We start from the raw sequence: 25,591 nt of genomic DNA, 5'->3' as shown, positions 1-25,591 counted from the left end.
TGAAGTCCCTATTCAACAGGGTAAGCTGAATTTTCGGCAGTGCCTGATAGTGTTCTGCGTAAATGCTTAAAGCCCTTTAGAGAATTTTCATGGGCAGATACGCGGTGGCTTGAAGGGAGCGTTTATGTTACCTGGAGCCAATGCAGCCCGCAGCTTTGTACCTAAAGATGTACACTAGTGGTGAATGGTATCCCACAGAGATTTGTCTATGACAGAATCTCGCTGCAACATCGCTGTAAGCCAGAGCGGAGGAAGGGAAAAAAAAGAAAAAGACGAGGAGCGATGAACAGGTTTAACCCTGTCACTCCTCCGCCGACTCCTACAAAGACGCGGAAGGACAAAAACAGCGAAAGAGACACACTCATAATAAACACACAGTTTAAAAGAAACTTTGTGGTGTTTTCATTTGACTCATGGAAGTTTGACGGGGAGTAGTTTTGCAGTTGAAAATTAGATTTTGTAAGCCTCCTTTCATGGATTTATTTTGAAGCTACTGCACATCGCGGTACTACAGTATTCAGTTACTTTTGAATGTTGCATCCTAGAATAAAAGTGGTTCATAGAAATGTGCGCAAATATGTACACACACACAGAGTCTGCGCTGCCAGTCATAATTGCACTTGTGGTCATAGTTTAGAGTGTGCCAGTTCATTTGATCTCCTTGGGTACATTTCCTTGTGTAGCACGATCTCATTTAAAATGATTAAAATGATGCCTCATACGAGTGTGTAATTATTTCTCAATGACAGGATGTAGCACCTTGTTCCTAAAACCTAAGGTTGCGTTTTCATTCCTCCTGTCGAGTCAGGCCTGAGCAAACTTGTTCCCGTGCGGTGAATGGCTGGATTTGGAATGTATCAGAGGAACTTTGCTATCATTGACTCATAATCGAGTGGAATGAAACAATGCAACTGTTTAACCGGCACGTAGGAAAGAGAATGAGCTCATCGAAAAGTCCCTCTTCTTTTTTTTTTGTCTTTTTGCCAATGGTTGGAGTACACCTCGTTTCTACAGTGAGGAGGTGGGGAGTTTTATTGACAGTGGTTTGGATAATTTATTTTGTTTGTCTGTGAATTGTGATGTTGACAGCGTTTTTACTGTATCAGCGGGCTTTGAAGGCGGCTTGTCTCGTCTTCTTAGAAAACAAATGAGCACTTTACAGAGACTGATCTGCCTGATCCTCTTAGCAGCTCCCTCAATCCCCGCATTTATTTATTTACTTACTTATTCATTTACTTACCTCTGTATGGATTTGGTTTGATTTCCCCCCCTCCCTTCTACTACAGGGCCACCCCCTCGTCTTCCTCTTCCTTCTCGTCTTCCTTGGCCCCGATCAGCAAGATAAGCCTTCAGAGGAGGAGAGATAACATCCATTAAAGTAGTAAAGAGGAATTATGGGGCAGCACAGATTAATCACTGCTCAGCTTAATCGCATTCAGTGTGGACGGCGGGGTTGGCTGCGGGGCCCGGCTTCTTCCTGTGTCATACCAACAGAGAGAGATGCAAGGCTGGAATGTGTGTTTGTGTGTGTGTGTCTGTGTGTTTGTGTTTGTGAGTTGCAATAGTGCCTTGATGGGGGAGAAAGTATAAAAAGATGAAAGAGAAGATTTCTGAGCATCACACAAGCCCAGCCCTCTTATAGTTGACTGGAGACATTACTACTAACCAGCTCTTGACATATAATTATTCCAGCACTTTGATCCAGGTGTAATTGTTTACTTTTTCCGGGAATCGTGTCAAAGTAGGGAAGTTAAAGAACACAACTAAAAAAAAACATTGTTTTGTCACAAAGAGAGTAACTTCTAGTCTTGTTCAATGCATAGCATGTTATTGCAGCATTCATCCTACTGAATACTGAGTACATGGCCTTCAATATAGATCATGTTCAGAAACATTCATACACATATTGAAACATTCTGAGCTCTAAAAAAGGGAGTGAATTAAAAAAGCTGTGAAACTCCAAACCCTGCGTATGCACTTCTAATAAAACCATGTGAATCTGATTCTGGATCCTTGTCAGTGCCTGTTGTTGATATCCTTCTCCTTTGGGTAACTGCAGGTCAACTCACATTCATTTCACATTTACTCGCGCAGCCCCTAATCACAGTCACAGTCTCCGAGGACGTCGTATCGCCCCCACACACAGTGAAACAATAAATAAAGGCGATTAATGAAAATGAAAACAGCCCACCCCAGTGTAGTTTTCTCAAAGTGAACAATAGATAAATTATCCCTCCTTGAACCTATTAAGGAATAAAAAAGAGTAAAGCCATTGTAAAATGGAATTTTCAGAAAATAGTATTTCACACAGTTGTATTCAAAAACCTCAGTAAAAATGCACTGAATAAATCAAATTACCTCAATTGGAAACAAGCAGATTTTTTTTCTAATATATCATTCAGCAGCTGTGTAGATATAACTTCTTGACGTTATGTACAACAAACTTAATTAATTAGTCTGTTGTCAATTGGAGTATTTTGGTAGACAAAGGCTCACAGCTTCAAAGTCATACATGGCTTTGTTACTGATTCACACTTTACATGTCGGCGAACAAGATTTAATCCATAATCATCTCTGTGTTCAAATTTTGCACTTGATGTCCCAGCGCCTCTGTAATGCTTGAAAGACGCAGGAGCATCTTTTGTGTCGGGGTGCTCGAGTACATAAAGCCACCTTTCAATACAATTAACACAGAGAATGGGGCGATACTGATGGTAAGAAGGTGTAAAAATTGTTTGATTTGCTTGAAGAGATGCAAAGAAGAGGAAGATATGTGGGAAAAGATTGTTCATGATGATTGTATAATTTCTTTGGGGGGGAGGTGGAGGATGCGCACCAAAGATGAAAACATCGGAGGTGGGGGCTGGAGCATTAACCGAGGTGTGTGGGGTTGGGGGGGGGGGGGGGGGGGCAGAGAGATAACGGTGAAGATTGAAGTGAAACCAGAATGGAGAAAAAAAGCGGAGGCTGTAGACAAGGTGATGTGAGTAGAGTCGGGAGGAAAGACACGTCCTGTGAGCTTGAGTACTTTCTTTGTCTGAGTATAAGCCACGTACAGTATACGGAGGGTAACCTAGCGGAGATCAAACAGAATGTGTGTTTTCTTCCATGTGTAATTTCTCTCCAAATGTTTGTTTAGTTTCTTTTAATCTTTGTTAATAATAGTAATGATAAGTGAACACACCCATATGTCTGTTATAATCATTAATTGCATTGTTTAGTCAGGTGTTAGCACAGCCACTGTAATTATTCTGTAACTGAGTGATTGTTTGGGTAATAACTTTTAAATGACCACTCACACGGTAACTGCCAGTGGTGGAATGTAACAGAGTATATTTACTTAGTTACTATACTTAGGTACATTTGTCATGTAAGCGTTCTTCATTTGTATTTGTGATCACTATTGAGAGGGGAAATGGTCCATTGAACCATTCAGAGCAGACAGGTAAAACTTAGCAATTGATTTTACTTTTGATATTGAAGGTACTTACCTACTTTTACTCAAGTAATCAGCTCTAACTTTGATGTTGTTTTAAAAATACAAAGCTTCTGGCTGTACCACACTGGTGATGCTGAGAGTGTCCATCCCTGCAGGTCGTGAAACTCTTCCACCCTTTTATCCTTCCCTTGCAGATAGTGCGATCTGATGGCTGGTGTTAAATGGGTGAGATGTAGGACAGTGTAATTAACGCAAGTCCTTTAGCGGGCCCCGCCTCACTCCACTGGGAGCGCCCGATATAGCGCTCATTAATTCCTATTTGTGTGTAATGAGAGGGTCATGTTGGATGTAATAAATGGCTCTTTTATTTGGGTATGAGCTGCAGGGCGGCATTCTCTCCTGGCTAACAGTCTCATAAACACCCTTTAGCCGCTCTCATCAGCCTCCCTGGGTGGGTAGCAATCACATGTACATGCATACATAACACAGTGGGTAGGGGGCACTTTGTAAATGTGTGGAAAATCATGTTGTTTAGAAACACTTGAGTAACTTCAACATACCTCTTCTTCTTGTAACAACAGTGTATTAAAACCTTTTAAAATTAATTCTTTACTGTTGAACATATAACACGTAAACAATCATCATTACAATATCCATCAATGTTTAAACCCAGAGAAATCTCCAAAGTTGTTCAAGGTTATAGGATGAAGGAACAACACACTGCTAGCCAGTTAGCGGAATGGCAGTTTGTTTCCTTCCACAGTTTGTATTGGTCACTCATATCAGGATTCTTCATTTGCTGCCTAACACGGAGCGAAACTTAAAAACATTACCTCATCTCTGAACACGATGTGTGAAGTCATCAGGGGCTGCGTTCAAATGCTGATCCAAAGTTTCAATACCCAGCAAAACAAAACAGTATAGTTGGGGCCAACAAAAAATGTCATGAAAATGATGAATAGAAAGAAAAACAATGATGTCAGTATACATAACCATAGAGGCTTTATTCTTGTCAGGTACACGATGTAACTCACTCCGACATGTAGTGAATTCACTTTTAAGTCCATTTAATTAATTAGATTACACTGATATACTCCTCAGTGGCATTTCTTTTTCTAGCATGTATGCTTTGTGTCGAACATGTGGCGGTGAATGTAAAAACCGCCAGTGTCTGTGACGTCTTTGCCAGATTGAAGTAGACAGCATTTTATAGAGGATGTGAGTCCATAATCCAGTTAAATGTTAGTGCTTCATGGTGTGTGCCTTTGTCTATTACTGCAGAGCCATGTAGTGGGGAGAGAATTGTATAAGGCAAAAAGAAAAGGGGGGGGGGGGGCTGCTAGTCAATATCCATAGAGAAGCAGCAGATTAAACATACTCCTGTTATTGAGGAATAATGATGCAAAAGAGACTATTTGTTATCCATGAGTATTGATGTTATATTAAACAAATAACTGAGCTCACGGAATTGCATTCTGGAATAATATTAGAAACAAAACTGATCTCAAATTATTGTCTGCTTGTCCAACGCAACTCCTTTTATTGAATATGTATTTTTTTTTGTGCAGTTTCTGTCCTGCTTTTGACATATGCTGCCTCTAATTCACCGCGGATGTTTGATCAGACATACAACAGCTTGTTTGGTTTCACCACAGCAGCCTTCAGGCAGATGCAAAGATTTGGAGAATCACTAAAACTTCAGACTTTTTTGTAGTCAATCAAAACTTTGTAAATATCTCCAACCCCCTCAAAAAAACTCAACTGCTCTATGGGAGCGTGTCTAGATGGATGGAAACCCTTTTTATTGGTTTAGCATTTTTTGAAGACGTGAAGTATGGTGCAGCGTGTGTATGTTACACTGTAACTCTAGGGCTGGCTTTGGCCCCAGTCAGCAAAAAGCTTTTTACTGGCAGGAGAGTGAGGCGCTGATCACAATCTGCTATCTAGAGCGAGAATCTAGACTCAGCTTTCATACACTGAAAGAGAGAAAGGGAATTTTAACAGAGTAGAAGGTGCTTTAGTGTCACGCTCATCGCAGACATCTCTGTCCAGCTCTGTCTTCATTGTCCTGAATGAGTCAAAGCACCTCTCCAAGCTCTCTTGTGATGGATGGATGATGCATTCTTGCCAGGCCAGTGAGGAGTTTGAACAAATGTTTATGTGTGTGTGTGTGTGTGTGTGTGTGTGTGTGTGTGTCTGTCTATGTGTCCTGCCCCAGCCTTCTGGAGAGCTCATTCAGACTGAGAACTATGTGCTTTAGCCAGTATGGCAAACTGGATCCATGCTCCAGATCATGAGACACAGACAAAAGCTTCAGCAAGAAACAGACCGGTGAATTTTTATGTGATATTTGTGGGCCTGCTGGACGACGACCCGACAACAGCTTTTCCTTTTCTTCTCTCCACCAAAAGGCAGCGCCACAAAAGCCTGCGAGTTCTGCTCCATTTGACCCCGTGGAAAGCATATGTCCTCCCATTCGGCTTGTATTCGGCCCAGAAGATGGACAGCTCGAGGGGCCATAGAAAGCGTCCCTGCCCACTTGTGTGTGTTACAATGTCTTCAAACAAAATCACTTGTCAGGGGTCTTCCCTTTTTGTGAGGTTGCCCCCACCCATCCCTCCCCCAGACTCTTTGTTACTTCAAACATGTTACTCTGATGTTTCAGACACATTTTTCTAATGTTTTACACTCCATATAATCTGCTGTGCGTAGCGAAGCCCATTTTACTGGCTGACATAATTGATGGTGCCTGCAGCCTTGCAAGGGTCAATCTGGCAGAAAAGCCTCAGTGTCTATCACCACGGTGATAGCGAGAACCCAATGACGCAACCACACACAAATGGGCACACACTAACAAAGTAAAATTAGGCATCAATAGATCTTCTTTTAAGACATTCACACAATCTCCTCCCATTTAAAAAACATCTAGATAGACTGAATAGAATTCTTTTGGAAAGTTTTCTAGAATCAGTAATTCATTAACAACGAAAGAAAATTAAACGGATTACTAAAAACCTGGTATAAGGATGTGGTTTTGGTCAGAGAGGGATCCATTAAAATATTGTGCAGTTCTTAATCGTGTGGTGGATGTAGGAACTTATTTTCATATTCTTAAACAATGTCAAAAATAGGGAATTTTTTTTAACACTCTCAAAGATTTTTCAGAATAATTTGTGGATCTTGAAAAAAAACAGGTTTCTTTAGGGGGCTGATATTTATGAATGTGTGCAATTTGGTGCTGATATAAATTAAACTCTGAATCTATTGAATTTAAATGTTTTATAAGGGGAACAGTGGGCCTTGGTGGAGGTATGTACACTAAGTGCCATTCTAGATATTATATCAAAAGGAAACTGCATTTCGTTGTATAAGTACTTGTACTGTGCAATGACAATAAAGTTTAATCTAATCTAATCTAATCTAATCTCTTTGAAAATTAGAGTTATGAGAGTTTTTCAGATTATTCAAACATAAATAAAGATACAATTGCACACATAAATAAAATATTTTGTTGAATGATCTTACAGAGACTTTATATAAATTAAGAACAATTTCTTTCTTTCACTGTTCCCCTACACAAACACAAGCAGACGGCGACACACAAACACACGCACACTTTATCATCCAATCTTACGTAATGGAAGCTGAGCAAATTGAATTTCAGATAGGCCTCAATTTTGAGCCATCTGCAATCATGTGACAGCAGGCAGACGGCAAGAAAATAAAACACAGACACACACACACACTTTATGACTTTAGGTGTGATGTCACAGAAAGGTGAATGTGCTCTTGGTTTATTTCTTCCCGGACTAATATAATTTTTCCACCGGTGGAGAGCCCCTGTCTGTTTTGCCCCCAAAGAGCAAAGTAACTCAGCGGTAGCGTGTAGCAAACACACACAGATCCCTTGTCCAGACTGGAACTGCAGGATCACAGCTCCCCAGTTGTTTATATCAGTGAGCAGAAGCTATCCATTACCCCGAGCAAGGTGCCTGATGTTTTTTCCACCAGCGGTCAAGTTGATATTGGTTTCTTGTATTAGGGGGGGGGGGGGGGGTGGAGACAGCTAGGAGTCTGCCAAACTCCCACTCCTAAGACCTATGAAATCAGATGTCAGAGCGGCTGAGCTAAAATCTGTGGCAGCAGATGTCAGTGGAGTGTCTGGAGATGTGGAGAAAAGGCTTCAACCTCAAACCTGGAGATAATGGCCAGGGCCATAAAGATGGGCAACAGGAAGTCAGGTGAGGGAGGAATGACAGCAAGGGATGTTGGACTATGATTAATTCATTTTACAAATCTCATGTAATTGCTGTGGTTGAAAAAAGTTGCTCTCTGTCCAGGATATTAGGGAATTTGCCAAAGTCATTCAGCCGGTGTTATTCTTAGATGTTAATCGGTCTTTTAGCTAATGGCTAAAAATGAAAATCATCAGAGCTGTCAGTGTCCTGGGAACCAAGGTGAATCCCCCCTGATCGTGACGATGTGATAGAGGTTATAGACAAGGCTTGGGAAAAGTTTGAAACCATGGCATAGACAATGCTGTCCGATGTTTGGGGTTAGGTTAAATTGACCGTAGGTGTTAATGTGAGTTTGTTGTCTCTATATGTTGGCCCTGCAATTCGCCGGCAACCCTTGTTAGTCTGGACTCGGCCTCTCTCCCAATGTCACCTGGGATTGGCTGCAGCTTCACCTGTGACCCTGTAAAGAGTGGTAGTACAGATAAAGGATGAACAGTTTGGTCCTGGCCACATGATTAACAGCATCCCCTGCAGCTGAAAACAACTTTATTTAACCATCTCTCACTCACTATAGAGTAACATAGTATTGATTATATTGGCTCCTAAGCATGACACATTTTAACTTTTTATGTAGTGAGCTGATTTTTCCAAGGTTTCAAGTTCTTGCCTGCTATTACTATGATTTAAAGGCCCCAGTGGCAGTTCAGCGGTCACAAACAGTAGAACACATTACTAGTTAGGGCCACGCCTGCCTCCATATGGGCACACAGACATGTTGGCACACACAGAGACAGGGGAGTCCAATGGCCTGTTGCTGGGCCTGTTACACATGCTAATGTCAGGGCGGCAGGCGGCAGAGGTTGCCAGTCTGATGGACAGAGGTGTACTTACTGCAGGAGCGGAGGCACCATGGTGGCAAATTAACATCAGCCACCGGCTAGAATGTTGGGTGTTACTTTTGCATTTGTTTAACACCTGCCTTTTTTCTAGGGAACCATCCATCATTTGGAAAGTCTATAATCTGGGCTAAAAATCACCCCTCTGGGATGAAATAGTAAATAAGGGAGGTCAATGTGGGGATTTGTAAGTGTTTGTGGCCTGCAGACGTAAAAAGTTTTCCTATATAAGTGAGTGCCAGTGAGAAAAAGAGTGCACTGGGTCCCCCTGAAAATGCTGGTCTGAAGTCAGCTAAGACATTTCACAGGGTGTTAATAGCTTCTCAGACACTGTGGTGCTCAGCTAGTAGCTTTGTTTTATGGAGTGTAAACCTTCACTTTGGCATGCATCTTTTTTTAACCCTACTCCCTTTGAGCACTTGTTTCTTTGCTATCATGTGAGCCGTGACAGATATTATATAAAGTTTAAAGGCATGTACCCCATATTGCACTGAGTGTATCAACCATCTCCCCTGTTCTGTTACCCTGCGTTGAGTGAATGACATGTTGTTATGTGAAAGAATAGACAGATGCTTGTTGGTGTTAAGATACAGTCCTGGCTTGAGGTGTTAGTGAGCCGCCCCAGGCTGCCCTCAAGCCAGCCTTCGCTTAGAATGCTATCATCACTCCGACTCTCCACCAACAAAAATATCACCTAGGCCTATAGCTGCGTGTTTGTTTACCTACCCTCCTTCTGCACCGCACCAGAAATGTTTATGCCCATCTGTAGTAAAATAGACAAGGTTGAGTTTGGTGGTCTGGGGACCAGGGATTGTGGGCACCTAGGTCCTCCATGTCCTCTTGTTCACCTCGGGATGTGGCCTGGGTCAGGGGGACATCTGTGGTCAGCATCAGGCTGAGAGAGGTGGAGGCTGAGGACAGCTACTGTCATCGAGGGGTAAATAGGAGGAAAGAGGGGGCTGATTATTGAGAACACAGACCCACAGACAAAGAGCTGTAGTTCGGGCAGAGCTGACAGAGGCCTGGCTTGACCAGTAAACAACCGGTGGGGTGGCTGAATGGCCTGGGGATCAGCCTGGGGCTAAACCTGAAGATCTCTCTCAGCAGCGGCTCTTCTAAACACAAGATCAGACAAACACACACACACACACTCTGGCATGTAAACACACACAAATAGGAGGTTTGGCAACACACATGCCAAGTATTAATGGCACACACATCCTCTTAAAGATGGGTTGGGAACAAATGGCTTTTGCATACACACCACTCCCAAACCACAAGCCATCACCTGGGAGGTAAATGGAAGAGGAGGTGTGTTTGCAGGGGTTAAGATCTATTGTGTTGTCTTAATCATCATTGAGTTGGGACAAATACCTTGAGCAATAGAAAAAAACAAGGTGATGATATACACATACATTGTTTAAAATATAAGACACTAGGTGCATTATTTGCTCTGTTCCCTCATAGCAGTAGGGTTTCCGGTCCGAATCCTGGCTCGGCCGATGTCTGTCTTTCTTTTCCCTGCGTCTGTGTGGGTTTGCTCTGGTAAATCTGGGTATTCTCCCTCAGCCTAAACACATTGGGGTAAAGTTATTTGGAGACTCTCAATTGACAGTAGTTGTGAATGTTGGTGGGAATGGTAATCTGTGTCTGTGTGCTGGTCCTGCGATACGTTTTTCTCCTGTCCAGGATGCACCCTGTCTCTCGCCCGATGTCAGCTGGGATTTGCTCCCGCTCCAACCTTCAAAAGAATAGCTGTCTACATAGTGGATGGTTGGATTATTTTAGTGGCTGAAATTTGAGGTTATTTCCATCCCATTTAAAACTAAAGGTCTGTTTTGTCTTTCATTTCTTGCACCTTGTTCTGCTCCCAGTCCATTTTTGTGAGAGACAGCTGAAGCGAGCGCGTCAGAGCACGTCTCAGATTAACTTCGAATCACTTGCTCGTCAGTGTTGTGCTTGAACCACTGAAGCTCTGCTACATGGCCAGCGTAGCAATATGATGTCTTCCAACTGAGACGGTGATACAGTCTGAATGCACTTTCTGGCACTTTCTGAGCCTGTCACTCATCCCAGGAGGACGCGGCTTGATCCAAACCAAAAGGTACAGTTTCCATAGGCAGGCGACCGACCCTGCTTCCTCCTGGTCACCGTAATCTTTGGTGTCTCCTCATAGTCAGGTGTAATCAGTCACACGCCGCCATGTGTTTTGACACCTGTCCTGTGCGGTGTGGAAGAAGTAAGCATATTACACTGTCGGCAAATCACACCCCTCTCCTTTCGGAAACACACACAGACAGACAGTCACACCTATCTTCACATGAATTAAGACAGATAGGTGGATTGTCGGAAAGGGATTAAAAAAGAGGGAGAGAAGAAGGAATGAAGGTTCCTTTACATTGTGGGTTTTTTGAAAAGAGGGTTGGATGACTGGGGAGGTGAGTGACTGTTAATGGGAAGAAATGAACACGCTCGACTGGTAGATGTGACAGGAAGAGACTGTTCTTAACAAGGCGTCAGAGTCAGTCAGAGTTACAGATCCATCACTTCTCAGAGGCAAGGAGAAGGAGAGGAGGGGGTGGGAGACATTTAAGGATATTCAGAGAGGGAGCGAGTTTGTGAAGGGTAGAGAAGAAGAGGGAGACGGTGAGGGGAAAGAGGGATTTGAGTGTGGCTGACAGCACTGCATTTAATTTGGGCTGCCAGATCCTTTTTCATTTGACTCCCTCTCAACCAGCTTAGAGGCTGCAGAGGACTTGGAGGCGAAGGTTTGCCAGGATGTCTCAGATTAGCACTGATGTGCCACGTCACACTTTAAGCCGGCCTGTAATTCATGTTCAACAGGGGGATACTCACACATTACACTCTGCTGTGCAGGACGTGATTAATTGACTCACACTCTAATATTGGGTGTAATTTGCCCGTCCTCTGATGTGAAACCGACTTTATACTAGACTTACTGTATGTCGCCGTCCCAGGGATGTTATAATGGAGTCTTGGCTCAGAGCTATGTAATTTCTAAACTGAGGAGAGAAGCTGAAGGATGGAGGGAATAGCTTCAGGTTGTCTTTCCGCTCAGCGCACTTTATTATTTAGAGGAAGATTTAATAGAGCCAAGTAGTAATGTGTCTTGCTCAAGTGTGCAGCGGGAGGTAAAACAACCAGTATGAGATTAGCCTCTGTATGAAGAAAGCTGTTTTCTTCTGTATCAAACTTGGAATAAAAAAGGTGAGCCAAGTGGCATTTGGGGCATTTTCACAAATGAAGGTTTGGACCCTGGTCTGAACCAAGGTTCATGTTTTTTACATTGTTTCCGGTTAGTTTTGGTTTCACATTGCAATTGAGGTAGTAGACCTAAGACTTTTTATATACTGTATGTATAACCTGTTGCCATCATCTACGTGGACTGTGTCTGTACTTAACATTTGTAGACGGGAATGCGTCTGATCTCAGCGCGTTGTTAATTCGGCTATTTGACTAACTAACCTTTTGAATTATGACCTTATACAATTTTTATCTTTCCATTTGAATGGGGATCTAGTTCACTTCATTAATTTTGTTGCCAGTGTAATATCAGTGTGCCAGTGTAATATCAGTGTGGTATTACTACAAGCACAATGAACATCCTCTTCAGTCAAACTTCATTGGAAGAAAAGACTATGAGCAAACCTGTAAGAGGCTTCTGCCTGATTATTTTTCAATCATCTAAACCTCCTGCAATTGGTAGGAAAGCTATTCAAAAAAATAATTCACACTGCAAACAAAACGAATAATAGTTCAGTTTGATCTGAGACCTCTTTTGGTCTGACTAAGTTTTGGTCTGCTGTTCTGTTCTGTTGTCTGAGGCCTGGACCAAACAACGAAGATGTGAAAGCAGCCTTGACCATCTTTTGAATCAGTTCAGCAAATGCATCTATTTCCTACTTTGAATTTCTCTTTTCAGACAATGCTCTCCCTGGCCACACTGGAGGAGGAGGGCAGTGCAGGGGAGGGACGGAGGGAGATGGCAGAGACCCTGCTGTCGGCCTTGACGGACAGACACCAGCAAAGGCAGACATGGAGAGACAGGTAACACAGTGTAACAGCAACTTTGGCAACTAAGTTTCCTTGCATTGGACCTGAAAAATAACTGATGTGATTGAGAGGTAAAGTAAGACCCTGACGGGCACAGTCACATTTACTAAATGTAAACATCATAGATATAAAGTGATTTTACATAATATATAAATTCCTATATATTATTTTGCTTTACATTGTCATATATTCATATATTTTGCTTTGGGCTGCTCAGAAAAAAGTGTTAACTTTTACTTTCCTTACTTTTGTAACCATGATTTGCACAAAGAAATAAATTATAAACTGCAAAGAAAATACAGAAATGTTTATATGGTCTATAATTTATCAAATGTAGATTTTACATGCACCTGTAAATATATTTATAGGTTAAATATACAAATATCACATTACATTTCAAATAGTTCCATCAATTGTTGAAAATGAATCTAAACAATCTCCTCACAACATTCCACAAGCAATAAATAACATAGGCAAGATCATAATAATACATTTTACTCAGATTTTACTCAAGTGAAATTTTATTAACTTTAATGATTTTATGGGATTGAATGGTTTACAGCTTGAATAGATTACACAACCTCCAATAACAAATAAAAAACAGAAGACAATATTTTTATATTAATAGCCTCTTACAGATTAAGAAAAATGGAACACAACCAAACTTTGGTGCAAACATGCCTTTTGGTTTGACCTGACAGGACATGGAACAGGCAAGAGTAGTTGTTCATTGTACTCTGTAGCACCAGAGTTATTGTGTGTTGTGTCTGCTCATGTACAAGTTTTACTAAACCTCTGGGGACTGATCCAGCTGTGATCACATAAAGGAACAAACTAATCGGGAATCACTACGTTAGTCCCACTTTCATTCACTGTGCTTCGACAGAGATTCCCTCTGAAGAGCAGATGTGAATTCCACAGATACGCAGTGGTGTGGTCGCTGTTTGTTTGTGGTCCTTGGGCCTGGCAGCTATCACAGCTATCACAACGACACGTGTGTCTTGGATAAGCCCAGTCACTTCCTTCCTTCCAGATAAGGGCAGAGGGTGCAGGGATTAGAACAGTGACCGTTCATTCCGATAAGGAAGGGCCTCACACACTCACCCACAACAGCATGTTATTTTAGCTGTTCATTCTCTCAGACACTCCCCCTCTCAGCACTAGTAAGCACACTCACAAATACCGACATTTGAACACTCGACTTGCATATGTTTTACTGCCTATTGTCTAAATCGACAGATTTTACCTCAGTGTCGCACACACACACTCACACACACTCTCACACACACACAAACATCATCCAGAGCCAAGAGAAAGCAAAACTGCCAAATGCCGAATCTTTAGACCAGATATGCCTGACAGCTCCATCTTTTCTTTTGAAAGGCGTGTGAACTTCCTGCCGTGTTGTTGCCCTCATCTTTCCGTGGCGCCCCTCTGTTTGGAGTTGTCCCCTCTAGTTGACCCTTAGCTATACCCCATCCAGATGAGCCTTGTAAACAGGCTGTTTCCACACACCTTGCTATGCTGCGTCGACGCCCACCGCCTCACAACTCTGATGTAGGGCCTGCACTGATAGTGCATTCCAGCTGCAGGTGCTGAAAGCTAGAAACCATCTCACCGCAAACGCCCCTCCCCAATCCCAACATCAGCGCTGTCCCCTCGCCATCTTCCACACCACCACCCACAAAGCAACGTTACCACCTACTCACCATGTCTAACTCTTTCACAGACCAGGACAGGAAATGATCAGTGGTCGTCGACATGGGGCAGACAGACGCAGTCTATCAGCAGTGAAAGACTGATTAGATTAGTTTTGGTTGAGGGCAAGCATCCCACACAATACGTTTGAACTCCAGCTGCTCCTGATAGCTCCTCTCACATTTACACACATATAGTGTGTGTAAAGGGCTACACACATTAAATGTCTACCCCCAAACCCCCCCGCTGCCCCCACTTACGAAAAAAGCCAGGGGTCAGCCCTTCAAGTGGCTGTCAACAGATAGCATTTACACAAAACCAAACACATGGCTAGATGCAATGTTAAGTTAATTCTTCGTGGTGAAAGAAAAAGTTTGCATTTATGCACATGACTCAGAGCCAATGTCATTGTTTGGAATTAAAGATATAGTAGATACAGTATATTACAGAATCAGACACACAGAGGGGGAATTTATTTCATTATAGTCAAATTCACTGAAAGGTTTGTTTATTTTCAATAAAGCACACGCCGGAATAGGACTTCTGAAATTAATCTGCTGATTCATTTAGCTGATTTTCTTTTTTCCATCGGGAGTCCTAATTAGGTTTCCAAACTATATGCAACAGGCAAGCTTTTATCATAATACTGCCTTTTGTTTCCATGGTTCCCATTCAGCACATAATGCTTGCAAAAGGATGGAAAGAAGGAAAAAAAGGATGATTGATGACTCTTGCGAGAGGCGCATAAACATAAACAACCAGCACTGATTGATTAAGTTTCCCGCTGACTTTTGTTTCTTAAACACCAGTTAAAGCAGCATCTCTGCACTGAAACATGCGCCTGCTAGCTGCCACTTTCTGCCACTGGGGCATTTTTTTTTTTAGCACTATCAAGAAGGAAAGAAAGAGGAATTGGACCCGGTGACCAGTGGTTCTTCGCAAGTGACTTATAGGCACTCACAGTGAGTGATGCTGCAGTTTTCCCCGCTAGCAGACGCAGTCCATTCATTCACTCTGAGCCAACAAAGTTATGAGGGTTTTTTTATTCTTATGAGCTTTTCTGGTAACTGGGTTTTCCTGATGCACATGGTGAGTTCTTTGATAGATGCTGCCCTTCCGTGTCCCTTTGGTAAATGCCCCATGAGTATGCTGGAAAAAGATGGATTATTATGTGTGTGGGTGACTCTACCTCAGTGGAGAGAGTTGAGTATATGCCACACAGGAAGTGCAGATTGAAAGCAAGGCACAGCCAGGGAGCAGGTTTATTAGGGTAGGAAATGACACATCCTGGTGCCACCAGAGTAATAGATTCAAAACACTTGTTACTTGAATTGTAAGATTTTGAAAAATGCATAGATTTATATCTTCACATTTGGGGTAAAGAAAATGTGATTGTTCGACAAACACTGGAAGCACACAGAAAAGCCAACATTTATTTATATTTGTTATGGTACTTTGAATCTGTATGCTAGCAGTACTGGCTACCGTTGAACCCCCTGGAAGATGTGACCTCATGCTGCCCTTCGAGAGCCTAGAGGTCACTGCCGTGAGCAACAGAAAATAACAAAATATAGCTTTGTCACAGCCGGCGAGCAAACTCTGAAGGGAACAGCTGTGAGTTTTGTACTGACCATGCAAACTGCTGTAGGCTTTGTAAGGTCATTATATGATAATGAAAATCATTACAGAATTACATGGGGGTTTAGGACATGAGAGCAGCGGGGAGGGGAGGGGAGGGCCACATTGGGTTTGATAAATGGACTGTGAAGGTGCCCATCTGGCCCTCTCTTTGGCTTTTTCTTCCTGCTCTTTTATCCACTCCTGTCCTTTACTACCCCTCTTTCATTCCCCTCCTCTGTTCTCCAGCAAGCCAGTGTAAAAAGCGAACCGGCCCGTAGTGAAAGATTAACAGAGTGCAAACCTAGCCCACCTCTATAGAGTAGAAAAGGAGGAACAGGCGGAGGTGTTTATGACCCAAAGCAGGGTTTGTGCCTGACTTGGCAAACCCTGTACTCCCATTTCTATGTGAGGGTCGGTAGAAGAGAAGGCAGCCATTGACTTTTGGCATCAGAAACAGTTGGACAGCTCAGTATGTGTTGATTTAGCTGTAGTTTGCAGCCACTTAGGTGTACATTTTTTGATTGGCTTTGGTGCTAATACATAACAGATTTTAAAACAGTGGAAACTAGAGTTTGTTACTTAAAATAGTTAAATAAGGGAGAGTCAGCAAATTCTAGTGGCAGTGTCATAATGTTGCTGTATAACTTAAGAAAAGCCTTTTTCTCCTTCTAGGTAATGATGGAAGCTTGTAAAGTTTGGTGTATTTTTATATTTGTAACAAAAAATAGCCTCCAAGTACTATTAAAACATGTTCTTATTTTGTTTTTATTTTATTTTAAGAACTAAATTCAAAACTGTTTTTAAATGGTAGCACTTAGAATTGTTTTTTATTAAATCGAAGGCAACTGTCCAGGGAATCCATTCCCTTTGAAAATCCAAGTAGTTGACCGACACTGACTAGCTCATGGTGTCACTATAATGGCTGTACACTCAGAATCTGTGGCGTAGTACATCTGTTGCCTGTGTTTATTACTTTTCTTCGACTTGTTGAGAGTGAGTGAGGTCTTTATCCCAACACAAAGGCGACATCAGCTGACATGGCAAGCAGAGCTAAAGGACAGAGAAGGAGGTCCACGCGTACGCAGCTGCACTCATCACTCAGCTGTCCATCTTGACCCGTGACCCTGTTGGGCCGTCTCCCAGCCTCCATCAGCTTTATGTTTCCTGCCATTGTCATCCTCTCTTGTCCTCACCTGGACAGAGCATTGATACACAAAAGGTCCAGTCTGTCATCAAAACCAAAGGGTCACCGGGGGCCAGCAGGGGCCATAGAGCTGAGGTTGAAGCTGTGCCCAGCCAGGGATGACCCCGCCAGTGTTGTCAGCTACCAGTTGCACCCTGTGGAGACACATAGTGACACATTAAAAGGAGGAGAGAGACCTTCGTTGGCTGGCACTTCATTCCAGGAGTGGTGACACTTCTTTTGTGATGTCCCTGACAGACCCAACCCTAATTCGTGCACTGGGCTGGAGCAGGGAGTTAGGACACAATGGAGGTCCCCTGTCCCAGATGGGAGTTGGAAAGATTGTCTGTGTCGTGTTCACAATTAAGATGGACAGTGCACAGCCTTTTCTCATGTGGTCAATGAGCTGCTTGAAGTGGGTCAAAAGGGAGACACCATAATGCATAGATTGCTATCATGCACCAGACAAGTCAAACTCTTACACTTAAGAATATGCAGGGCGCAGGTTCCCACTGAGCTCGAAGCTGTCATCTTTTCAGCTGTCATTGCACAATAGAGCGAGGCGCAGGCTGCAGTTTTCTGTCGTATAGTTCTGTGTCTGAACCTGACCTGGGCACATTGTTTTGCACATTACTTGCAAATGCAGAGAACAAAATTAAGTCGACAGCCCAGTTAACGTGACCGAACCTGTCCCAAGCCTTTTTCGTAGATTACAGGCACGTGCAGTATCCTCAAATATTATTTCTAAACTTTTGTAGGACCTGTCGGGTCCTGATTGGCTCAGGTCGTGTATCCACACTTCATTGCAAGTAAATGGGGGGGGCTCTTTTGGTTGGCAGTCTGTGATTCCATGTGCCTTCATGTGGATGGGTTTGGGAAACAGGGTTTGAGGGGTACAAGCTAAGAGAAGGTAGCATGGAGCTGTTTCTGAGCATTTTTAATTAGTAAAGGAGGCTGGCATTGTAAACCAACGTTCGGGCTGGAGGCAGGTCAGTCCGGGCACGTTGTCAACCAGGCCTGTGTGATGTAGGTTCCAACTCGAGGTGACAGGTTAATCAGATCTCCCACACAGCAGCCCAACATTTGTCTCTACATCATTCCCACAACAGCAGCCCTGTTTTGCAAGCACAACAGGCAGGGCTTGCTCAGTCTGTTTTCCTTGGCATCAGTTGGCAGCCAGAAGTTTTGCTGGCTGCGCCCTTGTTTCTCTTTACCTCAGGGGTTTGTCTGCTCTGATGGTGGGCAAACACCTGTGTGTGGTGGGCGGAACCCTCATCCCACAACCATGTTCTCCCTCCCTGTTGTATGCGTGTCTTTTTCCTTGTACCACCTACTTCTGGCGTCATCGGCATCACTGTGTTTACTTGGTTCAGGGCACGGGAGGAGAAAACAAATAAGGACATGTCATCTGTCTCTTTCATCGCCGGCCAGCCTGTAATTAGCGCAAGCGCAGTGGTTAGCCCAGGACGATGTCGTCTAATTTGTCTGTCTTTATCTAAAACATGTCTGTGTGGTCCCTTCGAACGGTTACATGCGTGCAGCGAGATCGCCTGTGGCCTGAGTGTTTGTGAGGTGTATGTTTGAGTGTGCTTGATTGTAAATTATGAATTCTTCTCTCATGCACCCACCCCTGTTTAGCAATCACTCAGTTATGCATGACATGTCCTGACCTCAGCAGAACCTCACAGCTGCTGTTGCCGTAGCAATCGGCCTCCCATGCTAGTTAGCTCCCCTGCTGGAGAGAACATCGGAGCGTGTCTCATTCTTGCAGGATTATACTGAGAACAAGATGACGGATGATGCTATTTCTTAACCGTCTACTTACTGTACAAACAGCTTCTACCTGTGTAAATATGCACTTACCTTTATCTTGCCTGGCAAGTCAGTAATTAGCTGGGGAGGTACATGCTTACTCTCGTTCTGTGGTTCGTCGTTGGAATGAAAGTCTCTCAACTGGCAGGGATCTGCGTCACACTCCCTTTGTTCAATTTCTCTGCATAGTCACACCTGCATTAAATTGCTCACAGATTTGAATGGAAACACTCATGCCATAATTATGCATTTCCCCGTAAGAGTTTGGCAACAAAGCGTGGCACGGAGAAGCAGAAAGAGAGAGTTAGAAATGTCATTAAAAGTCCCACAGACTTTAAAGGCACTTGTTGCAGAGACAGTTGCCCATTAAACGCTGCCTTTTTTAATATGGAAACAAGATTTGTGTTTGGAAAAGACAATGTGGTGAGGCGAGAGGAGGGAGGGAGTGGGTTTGTGCCTGTTTTACTGGTAGTCAGGAAAACCAGCACATTTTTTCTGGTCAAACCCAACATCCCAGAGAGCTGATAGAGCATGATTGGGTAAGGATGTGTGGCAGGCATGAGAAACAAACAGTGAGAACATGGCGTTATGGGGTGATGGAGGTTGTGCACATTTGGGTGGTGCTCCTGTTGGTTCTGGGACAGCAGTTCTCCTTAACACCTCAGGTTAAACTGTAAGAACTCAGGATTGTGTGTGGTAAGTGAGCTAATGAGCAAAACAATGAATTATGGCTTCAGTAAACATACAGACAACTTGCATATCAGATGCTTGCAAAGTGTCACATTGTGTTTTGTGTGTGTCTCGTTGAAGGCACTCATTGGACGTTAAACATGAATGTGCTGAATTTAAACACACACATGCCTTTTTTACATGCATGCACAACACATGCTCCATCCTTTCCCTTTTTCTCCCATCTACCACAATCACTCCATCTGGGCGCCCCCCCCCCCCCCCCCCCCCCCGCCTCCTCCTTTCCCACCCCACACACACACACACATCTTTCTCCCCTCCTCCGTTAATTATAACCAACACCGCTGGAACACTTCATTTCATAGCTAGCATATTGTCTCTTCAAGGCTGGCAGGCAGGTCATAAATTATCCTGAAGGTGAGGAGGGAAGTTGGAGGAGATAGTTATGAAAATTTCATCTGTCTGCCGTAGTGGCCGCAGCTGCTCCTGTCACCAGCCGTGTGCTGGAGGAATTACACCGGGTCAGTGTGTGTGTGTGTGTGAGTGTTAGTGTGTATTCTTCAGTCTGCGCATATGCGTCAGTACATAAACGCATGTGAACATTTGCAGTGCGCGTAAATACATGCACGTCTTTGTGTATGTGTCCGTGTGAGTGTGTGTGTATGTGTGTCCAATGTGTACAGCGAGTTGGCCAGGTAAGAACTGCCTGTCAGTGTGGGGAACATCTCTGGCGTCCCTGTCACCCCAGGGCCCCCGGCTCTGCCCCGAAGCAGGGAGATTGGGCGGGGGGGACAAGCTCGCAGGGCGGTCCCCAAGCTGTCTCTGTTCATTACTGCTACAGAGACGGGACGTGGCCGGCAGGTGGCCAGACCTTTGGTCCTTACCCACTGTGCTCATCTGCTGCTCTGCTGTGTGTGTGTGTGTAGGTGAGTGGGTGTGCAAGTGAGCTCGAGAATGAAAAAGAGTCTGAGGAGACCCATAACTTATGTATTTGAGTAGGGAAGCGCATATTTTACGTTTGACCTATGATTGTGACAGATTATTGCATCGAAGCGTTGTGCCTGTGCCTGCACATCTTTCAATGACTATGCTTACATATTTGCAGATGTACAGAAATTCCGCATTTGGAGAAACTGGAGTGCTGCCGTGGCACTTTCCTGACAGAGCGTGGAGCAGCTCCGTTCGACAGACAATTAGTAAGAAACGAAAAACACAGTAACCCCCCCCTCCATCGTCCCCATATGTCAATCTTCAGTCTCCTGCAAAAATTCTATTAGGGCCAAAGTCCATAGCTGTTAATTACAATTCTAACTAGCTTGCCTCCTGACGAATGGATGGCTTCAGCAGCGATGTAGGATAAAAGGGATATCAGTGATTTCACTTCCCCGTACAAAGACTGCCTCTGAAATGGGTCATCAATCCCACAGTGATAAATGTCTGCTGGAGTAATGACTCTCTTATCGGCGCCGGATTACTGCAGATATTTGTAATTAGTGTAGCCACACAAGTCCCGACAGATGTTTTTGAGGCGGCACAATATCAAAGCCTTGGTTTAGTGTTGAGTTGAACTTTCTGAAAAGAATAGGGATAGTTAGAGCTATTGTACTGTGGCAGATAGAGGTGAATCGGAAGAACCGAGACACAGATTTGTCAGTGGGAATGTCTTAATATGCTATGCTGCGCACCTACATACATTGCAGACTAATATATGGAGCCATCGACACGCACGCACGCATGCGTACACACACAAACACACACACACACACACACACACACAAACACACACACACACGCACACATAGCACATAGCCTACACATACACACCCTTGAGCTCATGGCCTAGTAGCTAAACACACAGCCTGAGGTCCATCCTTCAGATATTGAGCTCAGCGGTCACATGACTTTGAGAGCCAGGGGGCTCCTTCCTCTCCTCCTCTTCCTCCTCTTCCTCCTCCTCCTCCTCCAACCCTAAAGGTAGCCAATGCTACGCCAGGGGAGTGAACGATTCACTTTTAACTTCCATTTCTCCTGTTTTGTGTCGAGATACACTCGGCGCCCTGAAGTTTTTTTTCCCTTTTTCTTTTTTTTCGTCTTTCACCTCTTCCAGCTCTCATGAAATCACAATGTGATGTATTCAGCCTGAGGTGTAGCTCTATTCACAATGCAGACTGACACTACGAAGCCCTGCTCCCCTCTGTCTTCACGATGCATCTGTACAGACGGACTGCTGACAAGTCTTTACCACTAATACAATTGTCCTGGCTGCAGTCAGTTTTAATACACACTAAAAAAGCACAGCTGTGTTTTACTCATGTCTCTCTTTCTATTAATATGTGTGTATATAAATTCCAACGAACCCTTTGTGTCCATGCTCTATTGTGTTGCCAAAACATACACTCGCCATCCAACCACCCCACACACCCACCAGCCCTATACACATACCCACCTCCTGCCCACCACTGACAGACGTGTAAACAGATGCAGCCAGAGCTGGTAATGGCAGGTGATTATAAGTGGCACACGTGCCAAACTAATTAAACCCCTGGGTTGACAGCAGCATTTGGTAGCACTGGCATTCTGGCATGCTGGCATTAGAATAATTGTAGCAGCAGCACATTTCACCTGCGAGACTGCAGCTAACAACGTCATTTATTTTACAGCAGTCTGCACCGGATGTTGCTACAGAGGCTCGAGTTAGCTGGCTATACGCTTGACATGTGCGGCAACCTCAGAGTAAAGGGACGGCGCTACTGTATGAGCTGCACTTTGCTGGACAGTCTTTCGCTGGAGGTTATTCTATATATTGTATAGATATATTCAATAAGGTTTGTTTTATCATGTTAAATTCGAATTGAATCTTTTAAGAAGAAATTGTTTTTTTCATATCTAAATGTTAAAGTCATAAATATGGATGCAAGTTCATCTACTGAACTGTGAATCTGTGGACACACATAATAGGAACATAGATGCTGGACCTGGCTGGAGAGGGTCGTCAACTAACCAGAGGGCAGCTGGTTCAAACCCCCGGATCCTCCAGGCTGTAAGAGTAGTTAAGAGAAGCTGTAGGAAATTAAATTGAGAATGAAATAGTTTTTAGAAATCATCAGACATGTGTCCCCAGTTAGGACACACTGCACTAGGCAGGCAGGAGGAAGACAAGGGCAGGAGGACTCTCAGTCCGTTCAGTTCTCAGGTCATCGCTTCTCCAGCTGGAGGGCTGCGACTCTGAGTCCACCCCTTAGAGGTCACAGCAATGCCAGGAGGCCAGATACTGCACCAGGAGGCCCACCTGCACACATCCTGTGCGTCTCCACACGCACACACCCACACACACAACTTACTCAACCACGCACTAACACCTGGTCGGTTGAGAAAGATTTCTGACGTACCGGTATGTTCTGTGGAAGTTAGTCCTGCCTGTAACCGACTTGACTGATTCATGTGCCTTGTGCTATGCAGCAGGTGTGGCCGGGCCAGGTGCACTCCGAGCCGCATCTCAAGGTGTGTGCACTCAAGGCGAGAGGTACATCTGATACAGTATCTGTTAGAGTAGGAGTCAGTGGGGTTATGTAAGGTATGTAAGGTCACTGCATGTACAGTTGAGATTTATGGGCTGTAGCGTTGCAGATCATGTGCCTTCCTGTCATTTCCTAGACCTGAGACAACTATTCTCTTCTATTTCCATGCTGTAAATCACAGTGGTGACAAATAGGGTGTATTCAGCTCCCACACGCTTTCCCCATCGGCAGCAGTGTCTTGTCCACTTGCACATAATTGCTTCCTTGCTTTACTGCATATATATCACTTGCTGAAACATCACTTAACACTTTTCAGGTTTTATTGCCCATGCACGGACTGTGTTCACTCTTGATAGCTACTATATTAAGCTGGTTGTAGAAGAAGTGAAAAATCTGCTCTTTGAAGGCACAAGTAAGTGGCCGATGGCAGCTGATAACTGGGGCTTAGTGAATCCTCATTATGTGCTGTAGCAAGCTGATTAAAACATCTGATTCGTTCCCTGTGTGTGTGCCGTGCGTGTCCAGGAGTGCGTGTGTGAAAGAGTAGGCCTTTGGGCTGCTGCGGTGTGTTATCTGTTTTTTTCAACCTTGTCATACTAATTACAGTCCATATTTACTTACATTCTCTTTTTGTTTTCTGCCCTCGATAGGCATCTGTGAGTGCCTTAGCCTCAGCTCTTCTCATTAACAGACTGATGATGTGTGATAGGTCTATCAAGTGGTGATACAGGGAGCTTTTCCCAAAAAAAGAGGTCACGATACAAATGTTGTCAGCTTTTTGCAACCACAAAGAATTATGTTCTTGTTATCAGTGAGGCTGTGATTGCAATTTTGCAAGTGAGAGTTGGTGGGGGAAAATACTCACATCGAAGCCAAATGAGATAAAAAGCATCACCACTAGCTTGTATCAGACCCTGATTAAATTGTATTATTGACCCTGTGATAAACCAAGTGACTGTTTCCCAACTTGGGACAGAGAGACGTGAGATGATTTACAAGATAGAAAAGAAGGAGAAGAAAAAAAGCATAGAAAATGTTTGTTTTTTGTTCCCTACAAATCTTGGTAGCTATTGTTTTTAGGTATTTATTGTCACTGAATTACTAATAATGACTCTGACATGAACATGTATTACCTACTTTAAAATATGACCTCATTTGGTATCACATAAATGAATTAAGTTCTTTCAAATTGAAGTTAGCAAATGTATTACTACAACTTGTTTACTGTTGAGCAAACCTTTGTATGTTTACTGTTGAAGTAGTTTTTCGAGTTGGTCCAACCTCTTTCTTTTTCCTTGTTACCAGTTTACGTTGGTGACCTATGTCGGGTTACTGAGTATGTTCACTGCATGGGACACTCACCACGCTACTAGAGAAAAGACAAATCACTCTGACCACACCCTAACTGTCACTGGCTTTTTGAAGACGCAGTTTCTGATTAACCAAACCCCTTTTAGTTAACTAAACTGGTCACAGCACGATCAACAACACCGTTATGCAAGTCTAGCTGTGTTAGAGAGACACAGAGAAAATTACAAAAGACTTTGTAAATGGTTAAACCGAAACAGGAAGCTGTGTGAGGATACATGGTGGGGTGAGCTGGGTAAATTACCGACAGCAGCAGAGTAGTATATGGCGGAGGTGAAGGGTGGTGTGGTTTTTTGGAGGGGGGGGTTGTGTGAATGGTTTTATATGAGTGTGAGTGACTGATTCCCAGACACAGAGCACAGTGCATCCTGAATGGGTAAATGGCATTTATTCAGCTGGTTAGTCTGGGAAAACATATGGTGCCATTTGGAGGCCCAGGCTGGTGCACGCTGTTCTCCTGTAATTAGACTGGCCCAGCAGAGCGGCTACATGACTGGCTCATGATAACCACCCTACTGTACCCTACAGTGCCGCTGCCACCCAGGCCTGGCTGCAGCACAGGACCAGCACACCACATTACACATCCTGTTAACACACTGTTCAACACCAGTGAACACCGGTGACACCACAGCTTTGGCAGCTGCACGTGTCGTGCACAGAGGGCCAGATTTACTGTACGTATGTGATGGCACAGACAAAATTATGCGCTGCACCTTTATTTCTCTTCATTTGGTTCAGAACCCTCTGAGCTACTCCTTTCCAGGATGTAACCCTTGTCTTGCCCATTGTGTTCTAGAATAAACTTTATATATTATCAACAAATTGATCTAAAATGTACGTGTTCGTGTTCAAAATGTGTCTTTTCAGTATCACATGCTCACCCATAGACTGGCACATGCTGATTTTTAGATGGTAATTACCTTTCTTTTTTTATTGTCTTTGCTCTCATCCTTTTTCTTCTTTTAATCACTTCCCACCCTCCCTTCATCAGGATCAGGGGAGCAGATTGTGGGTTGAAGGCGTGGGCTGTGTTGGCAGGGCCGTGGGGGTGTCAG

At 43.7% G+C, this 25,591-nt stretch overlaps 1 protein-coding gene across 1 annotated transcript in view; it reads left to right on the top strand.

Annotated features, from left to right (window-relative positions):
* Window positions 1-25,591, top strand: part of fto (FTO alpha-ketoglutarate dependent dioxygenase) — a 119,528-nt gene that overhangs the window by 42,887 nt on the left and 51,050 nt on the right. Inside the window, exon 8 of the mRNA XM_062388868.1 lies at window positions 12,517-12,641. Coding sequence (XP_062244852.1) covers window positions 12,517-12,641 — 125 coding nt within the window. The remainder of the gene's footprint in view (window positions 1-12,516; window positions 12,642-25,591) is intronic.

The sequence above is a fragment of the Platichthys flesus genome, chromosome 1 (assembly GCF_949316205.1).
Source record: "Platichthys flesus chromosome 1, fPlaFle2.1, whole genome shotgun sequence".
Classification (NCBI taxonomy): Eukaryota; Metazoa; Chordata; class Actinopteri; order Pleuronectiformes; family Pleuronectidae; genus Platichthys; species Platichthys flesus.
The sequence above is the reverse complement of the archived record's forward strand: the minus strand, read 5'-3'. Positions and strand labels throughout refer to the sequence as shown.